Raw genomic sequence first — 15,851 nt, forward strand, 5'->3', positions numbered from 1 at the left:
TCTACAGCGCTATACAGGCACAGTGTTCTACACCGCTATACAGGCACAGTGTTCTACACCGCTATACAGGCACAGTGTTCTACACCGCTATACAGGCACAGTGTTCTACACCGCTATACAGGCACAGTGTTCTACACCGCTATACAGGCACAGTGTTCTACACCGCTATACAGGCACAGTGCTCTACACCGCTATACAGGCACAGTGTTCTACACCGCTATACAGGCACAGTGCTCTACACCGCTATACAGGCACAGTGTTCTACACCGCTATACAGGCACAGTGCTCTACACCGCTATACAGGCACAGTGTTCTACACCGCTATACAGGCACAGTGTTCTACACCGCTATACAGGCACAGTGTTCTACACCGCTATACAGGCACAGTAATCTACACCACTATACAGGCACAGTGTTCTACACCGCTATACAGGCACAGTGTTCTACACCGCTATACAGGCCCAGTGTTCTACACCACTATAATATAAAATTGTTGAGAAATTCTCTCATCTCTAGTAGTAATGATAAGTACCTGTAGTATTGGTATGATGTCTAATACCTGTAGTAATGAGTACCTGTAGTATTCGTGTGAGGTCTAGTATCTGTAGTAATGATGAGTACATGTAGTATTGGTGTGAGGTCTAGTACCTATAGTAATGATGAGTACCTCCATTATTGGTGAGAGGTCTAGTACCTGTAGTAATGATGAGTACTTTTAGTAATGATGAGTACATGTAGTATTGGTATGAGGTCTAGTACCTGTAGTTATGATGAGTACATGTAGTATTGGTATGAGGTCTAGTACCTGTAGTAATGATGAGTACCTATAGTAATGATGAGTACCTGTATTATTGGTGTGAGGTCTAGTACCTGTAGTAATGATGAATACTTGTAGTAATGATGAATACATGTAGTATTGGTATGAGGTCTAGTACCTGTAGTAATTATGAGTACCTGTGGTAATGGATCCTGAGCTGAGCTCTTGCCCGGTGAGGGTGATAGTGAGTAATGCGTGGGATCGGGAGCTCCTCTCATTCATGTTAGTGCAGAATGTTGCTCTGTTTCTCTTTCCCAGTGACAGGAGCTGTGAGGACAATCATTAGAGTGTCAGCTCTGTGACCCAGAGGGTAATAGGCAGGGATAATATACTATTACTGCAGTGAGAGGTGTGGATGATTGTGAGCTCTGGACATGGAGGCTCCCAGGGGCCACAGTTACCTTCTTGATGTGTCGAAAGCTCTTGACCTCCTTGCTGGTCAGCCCGGGCACGTGGAGCTGACCGCTGCCGTCCGGGTGCAGCTTGATGTCCAGCTTCTCCTGAGGGTCCTTGGAGAGGAGATCTCTGTGGTTGGAGGGATTATACAAGGGTTTATTACAGGTGAGGGGCAGAAGAGGAAATACAGGGTGGAACTGGTGAGGGAAGTGGACGATGGGGGCTGTAGTCTGGGACTACTTACCTGATCACTTCATTGTAGATCTCCACCATGCTGAGGCTCACACTGTAGCTCCACAGGCCTCTCCTGGCCTCCATCTCCTGGTAGAGCACCTGCAGGGCCTGCTGGTTGATGCCCGGATTCTCAGCAGTACCCTGACAATATTAGGAAACATCATGGGGAGCGTTAGCAGAAAGTTGGCAAACCAAAACTGACACCTGAGAGAAGACCAAACCTGATCTCCTGACCTCATGTGGTCCTGAAGGTCATCCTCTGAGCACTATGATGGACGCCCCCCGCCAGCTCCTCACCTCATAATGGCTGACCCCACACTGGGCGAGGTCTCTATGATGCATGGGCCCGTAGTCAGCAGAGAGGTCAAGAAGAGCTGTCTCATCACCTGGTCACCCACCCTGACTACCAGCGCACAGGCTCTACCCTGCGTCCAGGAGGTAGGATGTCCACATGACAGCCGCATGCATGCTGCCCCCCAGAGCTCACAATTATTACCTCCATGGTGTAAGTTTTGCCAGATCCAGTCTGTCCGTAAGCAAAGATGCAGACGTTGTATCCGTGAATGCAGGACATGACCACCGGCTCAATCTCCTGGAAGACCTGGAAAGACAGAGGAGCATGCTGCTGCATGGCAATACCAGCCAATCAGACCTTTCCACAATCACCAGCCAATCAGATCTCTCCCCTACCATCAGCTGATCAGATCTTTCCACAATCACCAGCCCATTAGATCTCTCCTCCATCATCAGCCAATCAGATCTCTCCCCCAACATCAGCCAATCAGATCTCTCCACAATCACCAGCCAATCAGATCTCTTTTCCACCATCAGCCAATCAAATCTCTCCACAATCACCAACCAATCAGATCTTTTCTCCACCATCAGCCAATCAGATTTCTCCACAATCACCAACCAATCAGATCTCTCCTGCACATCAACCAATCAGATCTCTCCACAATTGCCAGCTAATTAGATCTCTCCCCCATGATCAGCCAATCAGATCTCTCCTCCACCACCAGCCAATTCGATCTCGCCTCCACCATCAGCCAATCAGATCTCTCCGCAACACCATACAATCAGATCTACAAAGTATCTACAACCACCATACAATCTGATCTCTCCGCAACCACCATACAATCTGATCTCTCCGCAACCACCATACAATCTGATCTCTCCGCAACCACCACGCAGTCAGATCTTTCCACAACCACCACACAATCAGATCTGGTCATCCACTCCGTGTGACCTCCTCCTGTGTGGTGTGGGGTAAGAAGACTTTATCCAGGGTGAAGTTCCTCTCTTTCCCTTTATAGACCACAGACAGTTTGGTGTCATCGGTGGTGTCGGTGATGATGGCAGAGGCTCCTGGAGCCTCCTCTTCTCCGGTGTCCAGATGAGGCCGCACTCTGCTCAGCACACGGATGTTTCCTGATCAGGGAGAAGAGAGAGGTCATCTCTCTGCTGTGTCAGGGGCATGTCTACAGCAGAGGACACGCCCGCCACCAGTGCAGGGCCTCGCAGACGCTCACCCTTCAGCTCCACCAGCTGGTCGTGGTACCTCTTGCGCAGCTGCATTTCTCGCTGGTATTTCTGCAGGAGATCCTTGTTTGCTTCAGACACATCAGTGACGGCGTGACAGATCTGCAGAACACAGAGCAGTGTGTGACTGCTGCCTCCGGGCTGTCTCTGCACTCTCCTCATCTGTCTCACACGACTCTCACTCCTCACCTGTCTCTTTCCTCTCCTTACTCTCTCTCCTCACCTGTCTCTATCTGTCTCCCGTAACTCTCTCTCTCCTTACCTGTTTCTCTCCTCACCTGTCCTCACCTCTCTCTCCTCACCTGTCTGTATCTCTCACCTGTCTCTCTGTTCTCACCTGTCTCTCTGTTCTCACCTGTCTCTCTGTTCTCACCTGTCTCTTTCCTCTCCTTACTCTCTCTCCTCACCTGTCTCTATCTGTCTCCCGTAACTCTCTCTCTCTCCTTCCCTTTTTATCTCCTCACCTGTCCTCACCTTTATCTCCTCACCTGTCTGTATCTCTCATCTGTCTCTCTGTTCTCACCAGTCTCTCTCTTGTCACCTTGTCTCTCTCCTCATCTGTCTCTCTGTCTCCCTCCTTCTAGTACCCTGTAGTACTACTTTGACGTTTGGACATTTTTCCCTGTACAAAATTAAAACTTCTTACTTTATTTCTCTTGAAAGGGTTAACTTATACTGTTTATTACTGTGTTACTACATTTTCTATGTATGCTGTGATATATATCCCGTTCAGTTGCACTGTATTTACGAGGCTCTGTGGAAAGGGTTAATGAATACTGAGAGACTTTTGGGTCTTTGATTGAGAAGCTGGTAATTTTCCACAACTGCCATAAATTTTGAATAAGAGCATGTTTTGGAGAGAAAAACCCAGACATTGATCACCACCAAAACCAGACGGACTGACCTTTTGAATGTCTGGTTTATCGCTGTTGTTATGTCTGGAAAATAGTTTTTGTCTGGAAAACCTGCTGTGTCATTCCCATTGAGTGTCACTGAAGCTCTAATGTAAGTCTATGAGAGACGGAAAGTGTAACATTGTATCTGTTTGTGTTGAGTTTCTCCACTCCACCCCTCCCACTAGACGGTTCCAGTCCAGTTAAAACTGTATTTAAGGAGAGCAGTCAAAGCCACTAGTGTGCTGCAGGTAGGGACCAAGACTTGGAGGGGTGGACTCTGCCAGTCTGCATGAATGACCAGAAGAAGACACTGAGATGGGGACACTGAGCCACAGACCCTGGGTTACCAGCCCTGTGACCAATGAGCCACAAGGACTACTGAACTACACACTGTGGGCCTCCAGGATTTGTTCAGGATACCAACCTTCTGAGAGAGAGAGAGGGACAGCTAGCTCAGGCCTTTCCTCAGAACCAAACCCTTCTTGTGCCAGGGAGGAGACTCCGGAAGCCAGTGCTAGACCTCGCCTGTATTGGGTGCACCATGCCTTACCATCCCTTCCGGAGAACAGCAACACATGGTGACACCTTGACGGTGTCCGGGGGACCCAGAATAGCCACCCCAAACATGGGCACTGCATCCTATCTCTCTCTCCTCGTCTGTCGCTGTCCTCACCTGTCTCTTTCCTCACCTCTATCTCTCTCCTGCCTCTCCCTCTCCGAACCCATCTCTGTCCCTCTCCTCACCCGTCTTTCTCCTCACCTGTATCTCTCTCCTGTCTCTCCCTCTCCTCTATCTCTCTCCTGTCTCTCCCTCCTCACCCGTCCCTCTCCCTCTCCTCACCCGTCCCTCTCCCTCTCCTCACCCGTCCCTCTCCTCACCCGTCCCATTCCCTCTCCTCACCCGTCCCATTCCCTCTCCTCACCCGTCCCTCTCCTCACCCGTCCCTCTCCCTTTCCTCACCCATCTCTCTCCCTCTCCTCACCCGTCCCTCTCCCTCTCCTCACCCGTCCCTCTCCCTCTCCTCACCCGTCCCTCTCCCTCTCCCTCTCCTCACCCGTCCCTCTCCCTCTCCCTCTCCTCACCCGTCTCTCTCCCTCTCCTCCCCTGTCGCCTCTCCCTCTCCTCACCTGTCTCCGAGCCTCTCTGATGGACGCCTCGTAGAACTGGGAGAAGTTCCTCACTTGGCTCCTCAGGCTGTTGTAGTTGGTCTTCATGTTCTTCAGGATGGGCTGGAGCGATGCCAGGCGGCTCTGCATCCCTGCACATGTATGACATGGTTGTAAATGGTCAGAGAGGTGTACTACTCCACCCATCGGATATATAACCCCTCACCCTGCGGTACTACTCTACCCACCAGATATAACACATCACAGCACCCCTGACTGCCCGCTCAAATCAGCTTGTTGTTCCCTTTCCACCAGCTCTCTGAATCGGGCAGCTCAGAATGAACGGCTATACCTACCAGTAGGAGAATACTGTGACTATAGGCTGTGAGGTCGGTGCACCCATGACTGTGATGTCACCAGGATCACTGCTTCATCTGTGGTGGAGGGACGAGGCACCACCAATGGTGGATTATGAGGACCACGACTATCTGCTATGACAGAAATGACTCTCCACCTGCGGGACTAACCTAAGAGCTGCTGCCTAAGCTGCTCCATGTGCTGCTCCGAGCAATCAGAGGCTTCCTTTATGGCCTCGTCCTTCTGAACCTCCAGCTGCTGGATCTCCTGCATCAGCTCCTCCTTCAGTTTCTCAATCTGAGACTCATAAGCCGAGATCTGGAGACACAGCGAGAAGATGGAGGCGATTTACAGCTTTGCACATCCCAAAACAAGAACACCAACATCTTCACTGTGTATGACAGGGACATGCAGTAAAAAAAAGGGGAAGACCATAGTCTGTAGATGTTGTATGCACCCCCTCCCTGCACAGTGACCTCTGCACAAGTGAAAGAGATAATGGGACGGGCAGGGTTGGGGTACAGATAATGGGATGGGCAGGGTTGGGGTACAGATAATGGGATGGGCAGGGTTGGGGTACAGATAATGGGGTGGGCAGGGTTGGGGTACAGATAATGGGATGGGCAAGGTTGGGGTACAGATACTAGGATGGGCAGGGTTGGGGTACAGATAATGGGACGGGCAGGGTTGGGGTACAGATAATGGTACGGGCAGGGTTGGGGTACAGATAATGGGATGGGCAGGGTTGGGGTACAGATAGTAGGATGGGCAGGGTTGGGGTACAGTTAATGGATGCGCAGGGATGGGGTACAGATAATGGATGCGCAGAGTTGGGGTACAGATAATGGGATGGGCAGGGTTGGGGTACAGATAATGGGACTGGCAGGGTTGGGGTTCAGATAATGGGACTGGCAGGGTTGGGGTACAGATAATGGGACGGGCAGGGTTGGGGTACAGATAATGGGACGGGCAGGGTTGGGGTACAGATAATGGATGGGCAGGGTTGGGGTACAGATAATGGGACGGGCAGGGTTGGGGTACAGATAATGGGACGGGCAGGGTTGGGGTACAGATAATGGATAGGCAGGGTTGGGGTACAGTTAATGGATGCTGTGATGAAACCAACCTCGCCACTGGGTTTTGGAGAGGCCTGTTTAAAAGCCTCTCGCCTCAGGATTATGGCCCATACTAACTTTTAAACCCCTGAACCTATTCAAGTGAATTTTGGATAGGTTTGTCCCCAAGTTATACTGTTTAAATTGATGTGAGTTATATGTATGGACAATGTAAACTCACAAAGTTGTAACAATTTATAATAAGTGTAACTTGTCAGCTTGGGAGGAATATGCTGGGTGTGCTTCTATTGTCCCATTGTGCCATTGTGTGTTTAAAATGGTGATGTCTGTCCTGTTGTCTCCACATGTGTATTGGCGATTTCCCTTTGTCCTGAGAGATAATTGGATTGCTCCTCGGTTGTCTCCGGGACAAAGAGGAGGAAACCATGATGCATTGTGGGGATATGTTGTATCTGTCCTGTGTCGCAGTCTCCCTTCTGGTCCTCTGGGGGCGTGAATGATTGGTTGCTGTACTTACATTGTATGTGTTGTAATATACTGATTGGTTGTATTTCAAAACCCTGTGGGCAGTACTATGTTTGTGGTTTATGAATAAAAGAGGCTGTACTTGAAGTACAGTCAGACCACTGCTTGACCCTCAACACGGAGCCTTGTCTCGTTATTGGGGGGATTCCCTGTATGCTGTTAGAGACTGATTGCCAGGAGTGTAAGCTGATTGTATGCTTTTCCTGTTCGTCTGCTAGCAGCTATTCGCGAGATTCCAGTTTGGAGTGCTATTTTGTATCCAGTTCGGGAGTTTGGTGTTCTGCAATAGCTGTGCCTGTCTCTCAGAAAAGGGCATATCGCCTAAACGGATTTTAACCCCTTGTCTGCTGACACGGTCCGTTACAATTGGTGGCAAGCGGCGGGATCGTTCCTACAGCCAGAAGGACAGCTACAGGAGACACCATTTCTGTGGATTCTACAATTTAAGGGCAATGCATGTCCCAGTACAGCGACCCTAAAAACAACAGGATGGAACCAGCAGTGTTATACGAGGAGGAGGACCTGGATGGCCGGGATGCATTAAGGAAAGGCATCTGGTACCAGGCCCTGGATAATGTACAATACCAGCAGGGGGAGAGTCTCCCCAGTGAAGAGCAGCGGTTGCAGAAGCAAGTGGCCCTGCGGATGCCCTTCCTGGGAGAGCAGCCCCTGGAGGAATGGGTGAAGGAACTAGAGCACCGGGTATGGCAGGAGCCATGGCTGGAGGATGCCTACCAGGTGCTCTGGTGGTATATGGCACAGTATATACCCTGGACAGCTGAGCATGACAAGCCAGAGGGAGAGGAGTTTTATGGTCCTGGCTTGTTATGGGAGTCCTTTGCAGAGCCTGACTTCGGGAGCCCTGCACAGTCCAGAATTCAGGACATTTTCTACGAGAGGGAGGCTAGGCATGAGTGGGATGACCCCCATGAGGTAGAGCAAGACCTGGCTCACCTAGCAACCCTGGAGTGGGAACTGGAGCAGGACTACCGAGATCTCTTCCACTCCATTGGGAAGGCTCAGCAGGACAGCAAGAAGTCAGACCCAGGTCCAGAGCCCTTCAGCTGGGAGGATATTGTGGATGTTTACTGGGAAGAAACACAGGTGGCCGGTGGAGATGGGACCGAGGTCTCTCCACCGGTCCTGCAGGGAATTGGGAGCCTAGTCTCCATTCCCCAGCGGCAGGCTGAGTTACAGGGGGCAGAGACAGTCAGTCCTGTCCCCCAGCGGCAGAGTGTCCTACAGGGAACAGAGAGCCCAGTCTCCTTTCCCCAGCAACAGGACACTGTATTGGGAGTGGAAACAGTCGGTCTCCCTCCCCAGAGGCTGGAAGAATGTATGGGAGAGGAGCTTGTTACCCCCTCTCCCTATTGGCCGTGTGAATTGCAGGGAATTGGGAGCCCAGTCTCCATTCCCCAGCGGCTGGGTGATTTATAGGGAATTGGGAGCCCAGTCTCCATTCCCCAGCGGCCGTGTGATTTATTGGGAATTGGGAGCCCAGTCTCCATTCCCCAGCGGCAGGCAGAGTTACAGGGGGCAGAGACAGTCAGTCCTGTCCCCCAGCGGCAGAGTGTCCTACAGGGAATAGAGAGCCCAGTCTCCTTTCCCCAGCAGCAGGACACTGTATTGGGAGCGGAGGCGGTCGGTCGCTCTCCCCAACGGCTGGAAGTATGTATGGGAGAGGAGCTCGTTACCCCCTCTCCCCAGCGGCAGCTTAACGCACCAAGGGGAGACAGTAAGCCCCACAACAGTGCAGATGGGACCATGGTCTCTGCACTTACAGCACAGGGGGTAGGGACAGTCGGTCCTGTCCCCCAGCAACAGGGCTGTTTAGCCAAAGGGGAGACAGTCGGTTTCCCCCTCCAACAACCAGACTCCAACCAGGCTTCTTCCATGGTAGCGCTGGCACCAGGGCAGAGTCCCGCTGATCCCTGCCCACAAAGCAACCTCCACTCCAAGCCAGGGAGCAACTCAGAGACCGGGAGTACCAGCTACCAATATAACCTTGGTGGATTCACTGGACAGAGACAGGCTACTAAATTCAACAGGTCCAGTATTTGGTTGTGGGTGGCCCTGCCAGAATAACTCAGGTACCGACCGGCGTGAGGTCAGGTATCTGGTTAGTCTTCCCTGGGAGGGGGAGATGTGTGACGAAACCAACCTCGCCACGGTGTTTTGGAGAGGCCTGCTTAAAAGCCTCTTGCCTCAGGATTATGGCCCATACTAACTTTTAAACCCCTGAACCTATTCAAGTGAATTTTGGATAGGTTTGTCCCCAAGTTATACTGTTTAAATTGATGTAAGTTATATGTATGGACAATGTAAACTCACAAAGTTGTAACAATTTATAATAAGTGTAACTTGTCAGCTTGGGAGGAATATGCTGGGTGGGTTTCTATTGTCCCATTGTGCCATTATGTGTTTAAAATGGTGATGTCTGTCCTGTTGTCTCCACATGTGTATTGGCGATTTCCCTTTGTCCTGAGAGATAATTGGATTGCTCCTCGGTTGTCTCCGGGACAGAGAGGAGGAAACCATGATGCATTGTGGGGATGTGTTGTATCTATCCTGTGTCGCAGTCTCCCTTCTGGTCCTCTGCGGGAGTGAACGATTGGTTGCTGTACTTACATTGTATGTGTTGTAATATACTGATTGGTTGTATTTCAAAACCCTGTGGGCGGACCTGTATTTGCAACAACTGTAATAAAAACCAGGCTGGGTGTGCCAGCACGTCAGACCACTGCTTGACCCTAAACACGGAGCCTTGTCTCGTTATTGGGGGAATTCCCTGTATGCTGTTAGAGACTGATTGCCAGGAGTGTAAGCTGATTGTATGCTTTTCCTGTTCGTCTGCTAGCAGCTATTCGCGAGGTTCCAGTTTGGAGTGCTATTTTGTATCCAGTTCGGGAGGTTGCTGTTCTGCAGTAGCTGTGCCTGTCTCTCAGAAAGGGGCATATCGCCTAAACGGATTTTAACCCCTTGTCTGCTGAAACGGTCCGTTACAGATGCGCAGGGATGGGGTACAGATAATGGATGGGCAGGGTTGGGGTACAGATAATGGATGCGCAGGGTTGGGGTACATATAATGGGATGGGCAGGGTTGGGGTACAGATAATGGGTGTGCAGTGTCGGGGTACAGATAATGGATGCGCAGGGTCGGGGTACAGATAATGGGGTGCGCAGGGTTGGGGTACAGATAATGGGGTGCGCAGGGTTGGGGTACAGATAATGGATGCTCAGGGTTGGGGTACAGATAATGGATGCGCAGGGTCGGGGTACAGATAATGGATGGGCAGGGTCGGGGTACAGATAATGGGGTGCGCAAGGTTGGGGTACAGATAATGGGGTGCGCAGGGTTGGGGTACAGATAATGGGGTGCACAGGGTTGGGGTACAGATAATGGGGTGCGCAGGGTTGGGGTACAGATAATGGATGCGCAGGGTCGGGGTACAGATAATGGATGCGCAGGGTTGGGGTACAGATAATGGAGTGCGCAGGGATGGGGTACAGATAATGGATGCGCAGGGTTTGGGTACAGGCAGGAACAAGCTGCATCTTGTCATACAATGTTGGGGTGCTTCGGCCGGTCTCGGGGTCTCATACCTTGGTCTGTAGGGTGGAGGTTAGGTCCTCGGACCTGTGGAGCTGCTCCTCCAGCCGCTGACACTTCTCGCTGTGGTCGGACACTTGCTCCTGTAGTGTCCGGTTTCTTTCCTCCGCTTCTTCTAAGCTTCGCTGGAGCGTTGGGGACTCCACCTCCACCGTCTGTGTGACGTACTGAGGAAGTGGGGACAGACACCCCGTTATGTCCTGCAGGGTGAGGTCCGAGGTGCACCCATCATTACTAGAGGTCAGTCAGGACAGCATCAACCCCGGGGGCCTCACTCTTCTCTGCACACTCCGTGGTCCTCCCTCCAGACACCCATTACCAGTACAGGCCATGCCCTCAGGACCCCTGAGTTTATAGCGCCACCTGTCATTAGTGCAAACTCCATTTTCCTGTCACCTGTGTCCTCTCCCCCACCTGTCACTCATGCCGTCTCTGTCCTCCTGTCATCCCTGCATAGTCCAGGATTCCATCAGTTGTATCCTACTGAAGAGACAGTCACCTGTACATCCGGAGGTCTCTTTTTTTCGTTTTCTAATGATAGCCTCAGTCCCTCGACCTTCTCCTGCAGCTGACGCGTTTCTTCATCTTTGCGCCATTGTATATTGTCCATGTGACCTTTGGTGTACACCAGCTGCTCCACCTTGTCCTGCAGAGAAGTCTCCAGGTGATGCACCTTACACCGCAGGTCCTCGTTCTCCTACCAGAAGATGGAGCACCAGTATTATAAGGGGCAATATAGACACGGCCCCATACATCACCCCATATGCATCCTCTAGACGTATCCTATACAGCACATATACATCCTCTAGACGTATCCTATACAGCACATATACATCCTCTAGACGTATCCTATACAGCACATATGCATCCTCTAGACGTATCCTATACAGCACATATACATCCTCTAGACGTATCCTATACAGCACATATACATCCTCTAGACGTATCCTATACAGCACATATACATCCTCTAGATGTGTCCTATACAGCACATATACATCCTCTAGACGTATCCTATACAGCACATATACATCCTCTAGACGTATCCTATACAGCACATATACACCCTCTAGACGTATCCTATACAGCACATATGCACCCTCTGCGGATCCTATACAGCACATTATACACCCTCTAGACGTATCCTATCAGCACATATACACCCTCTAGACGTAGTCCTATACAGCACATATACATCCTCTAGACGTTTCCTATACAGCACATATACATCCTCTAGACGTATCCTATACAGCACATATACATCCTCTAGACGTATCCTATACAGCACATATACATCCTCTAGACGTAGTCCTATACAGCACATATACATCCTCTAGACGTGTCCTATACAGCACATATACATCCTCTAGACGTATCCTATACAGCACATATACATCCTCTAGACGTATCCTATACAGCAATAACATCCTCTAGACGTAGTCCTATACAGCACATATACATCCTCTAGACGTATCCTATACAGCACATATACATCCTCTAGACGTATCCTATACAGCACATATACATCCTCTAGACTGTAGTCCTATACAGCACATATACATCCTCTAGACTGTGTCCTATACAGCACATATACATCCTCTAGACGTGTCCTATACAGCACATATACATCCTCTAGACGTATCCTATACAGCACATATACATCCTCTAGACGTATCCTATACAGCACATATACATCCTAGACGTATCCTATACAGCACATATACATCCTCTAGACGTATCCTATACAGCACATATACATCCTCTAGACGTATCCTATACAGCACATATACATCCTCTAGACGTATCCTATACAGCACATATACATCCTCTAGACGTGTCCTATACAGCACATATACATCCTCTAGACGTATCCTATACAGCACATATACATCCTCTAGACGTATCCTATACAGCACATATACATCCTCTAGACGTGTCCTATACAGCACATATACATCCTCTAGACGTATCCTATACAGCACATATACATCCTCTAGACGTACCTATACAGCACATATACATCCTCTAGACGTATCCTATACAGCACATATACATCCTCTAGACGTATCCTATACAGCACATATACATCCTCTAGACGTATCCTATACAGCACATATACATCCTCTAGACGTCCTATACAGCACATATACATCCTCTAGACGTCCTATACAGCACATATACATCCTCTAGACGTCCTATACAGCACATATACATCCTCTAGACGTATCCTATACAGCACATATACATCCTCTAGACGTATCCTATACAGCACTATACATCCTCTAGACGTGTCCTATACAGCACATATACATCCTCTAGACGTATCCTATACAGCACATATACATCCTCTAGACGTATCCTATACAGCACATATACATCCTCTAGACGTATCCTATACAGCACATATACATCCTCTAGACGTATCCTATACAGCACATATACATCCTCTAGACGTATCCTATACAGCACATATACATCCTCTAGACGTGTCCTATACAGCACATATACATCCTCTAGACGTATCCTATACAGCACATATACATCCTCTAGACGTATCCTATACAGCACATATACATCCTCTAGACGTCCTATACAGCACATATACATCCTCTAGACGTCCTATACAGCACATATACATCCTCTAGACGTATCCTATACAGCACATATACACCTCTAGACGTATCCTATACAGCACATATACATCCTCTAGACGTATCCTATACAGCACATATACATCCTCTAGACGTGTCCTATACAGCACATATACATCCTCTAGACGTATCCTATACAGCACATATACATCCTCTAGACGTGTCCTATACAGCACATATACATCCTCTAGACGTATCCTATACAGCACATATACATCCTCTAGACGTGTCCTATACAGCACATATACATCCTCTAGACGTGTCCTATACAGCACATATACATCCTCTAGACGTGTCCTATACAGCACATATACATCCTCTAGACGTATCCTATACAGCACATATACATCCTCTAGACGTATCCTATACAGCACATATACATCCTCTAGACGTATCCTATACAGCACATATACATCCTCTAGACGTATCCTATACAGCACATATACATCCTCTAGACGTATCCTATACAGCACATATACATCCTCTAGACGTGTCCTATACAGCACATATACATCCTCTAGACGTGTCCTATACAGCACCATATACATCCTCTAGACGTATCCTATACAGCACATATACATCCTCTAGACGTATCCTATACAGCACATATACACCCTCTAGACGTATCCTATACAGCACATATACATCCTCTAGACGTGTCCTATACAGCACATATACATCCTCTAGACGTATCCTATACAGCACATATACATCCTCTAACGTATCCTATACAGCACATATTCATCCTCTAGACGTATCCTATACAGCACATATACACCCTCTAGACGTGTCCTATACAGCACATATACATCCTCTAGACGTGTCCTATACAGCACATATACATCCTCTAGACGTATCCTATACAGCACATATACATCCTCTAGACGTGTCCTATACAGCACATATACATCCTCTAGACGTATCCTATACAGCACATATACATCCTCTAGACGTATCCTATACAGCACATATACATCCTCTAGACGTATCCTATACAGCACATATACATCCTCTAGACGTATCCTATACAGCACATATACATCCTCTAGACGTGTCCTATACAGCACATATACATCCTCTAGACGTATCCTATACAGCACATATATCCTCTAGACGTCCTATACAGCACATATACATCCTCTAGACGTATCCTATACAGCACATATCATCCTCTAGACGTGTCCTATACAGCACATATACATCCTCTAGACGTCCTATACAGCACATATACATCCTCTAGACGTATCCTATACAGCACATATACATCCTCTAGACGTATCCTATACAGCACATATACATCCTCTAGACGTATCCTATACAGCACATATACATCCTCTAGACGTGTCCTATACAGCACATATACATCCTCTAGACGTATCCTATACAGCACATATACATCCTCTAGACGTGTCCTATACAGCACATATACATCCTCTAGACGTATCCTATACAGCACATATACATCCTCTAGACGTATCCTATACAGCACATATACATCCTCTAGACGTATCCTATACAGCACATATACATCCTCTAGACGTATCCTATACAGCGCATATACATCCTCTAGACGTATCCTATACAGCACATATCATCCTCTAGTGTCCTATACAGCACATATACATCCTCTAGACGTGTCCTATACAGCACATATACATCCTCTAGACGTATCCTATACAGCACATATACATCCTCTAGACGTGTCCTATACAGCACATATACATCCTCTAGACGTATCCTATACAGCACATATACATCCTCTAGACGTGTCCTATACAGCACATATACATCCTCTAGACGTATCCTATACAGCACATACATCCTCTAGACGTGTCCTATACAGCACATATACATCCTCTAGACGTATCCTATACAGCACATATACATCCTCTAGACGTATCCTATACAGCACATATACATCCTCTAGACGTATCCTATACAGCACAATCCTCTAGACGTGTCCTATACAGCACATATACATCCTCTAGACGTGTCCTATACAGCACATATACATCCTCTAGACGTATCCTATACAGCACATATACATCCTCTAGACGTATCCTATACAGCACTATACATCCTCTAGACGTATCCTATACAGCACATATACATCCTCTAGACGTATCCTATACAGCACATATACATCCTCTAGACGTATCCTATACAGCACATATACATCCTCTAGACGTATCCTATACAGCACATATACATCCTCTAGACGTATCCTATACAGCACATATACATCCTCTAGACGTATCCTATACAGCACATATACATCCTCTAGACGTCCTATACAGCACATATACATCCTCTAGATCCTATACAGCACATATACATCCTCTAGACGTGTCCTATACAGCACATATACATCCTCTAGACGTATCCTATACAGCACATATACATCCTCTAGACGTCCTATACAGCACATAACATCCTCTAGACGTATCCTATACAGCACATATACATCCTCTAGACGTATCCTATACAGCACATATACATCCTCTAGACGTATCCTATACAGCACATATACATCCTCTAGACGTGTCCTATACAGCACATATACATCCTCTAGACGTATCCTATACAGCACATATACATCCTCTAGACGTGTCCTATACAGCACATATACATCCTCTAGACGTA

At 48.3% G+C, this 15,851-nt stretch overlaps 1 protein-coding gene across 1 annotated transcript in view; it reads right to left on the reverse strand.

The window, feature by feature from the left end:
- Positions 1-15,851, reverse strand: part of KIFC3 (kinesin family member C3) — an 81,130-nt gene that overhangs the window by 23,524 nt on the left and 41,755 nt on the right. Inside the window, exons 8-17 of the mRNA XM_044274122.1 lie at positions 11,057-11,254; positions 10,551-10,724; positions 5,517-5,664; positions 5,011-5,141; positions 2,977-3,088; positions 2,694-2,875; positions 1,944-2,048; positions 1,458-1,588; positions 1,219-1,342; positions 955-1,084 (exon numbers count right to left, since the gene is read on the reverse strand). Coding sequence (XP_044130057.1) covers positions 955-1,084; positions 1,219-1,342; positions 1,458-1,588; positions 1,944-2,048; positions 2,694-2,875; positions 2,977-3,088; positions 5,011-5,141; positions 5,517-5,664; positions 10,551-10,724; positions 11,057-11,254 — 1,435 coding nt within the window. The remainder of the gene's footprint in view (positions 1-954; positions 1,085-1,218; positions 1,343-1,457; positions 1,589-1,943; positions 2,049-2,693; positions 2,876-2,976; positions 3,089-5,010; positions 5,142-5,516; positions 5,665-10,550; positions 10,725-11,056; positions 11,255-15,851) is intronic.

This window comes from Bufo gargarizans, unplaced genomic scaffold (genome assembly GCF_014858855.1).
Source record: "Bufo gargarizans isolate SCDJY-AF-19 unplaced genomic scaffold, ASM1485885v1 original_scaffold_1488_pilon, whole genome shotgun sequence".
Classification (NCBI taxonomy): Eukaryota; Metazoa; Chordata; class Amphibia; order Anura; family Bufonidae; genus Bufo; species Bufo gargarizans.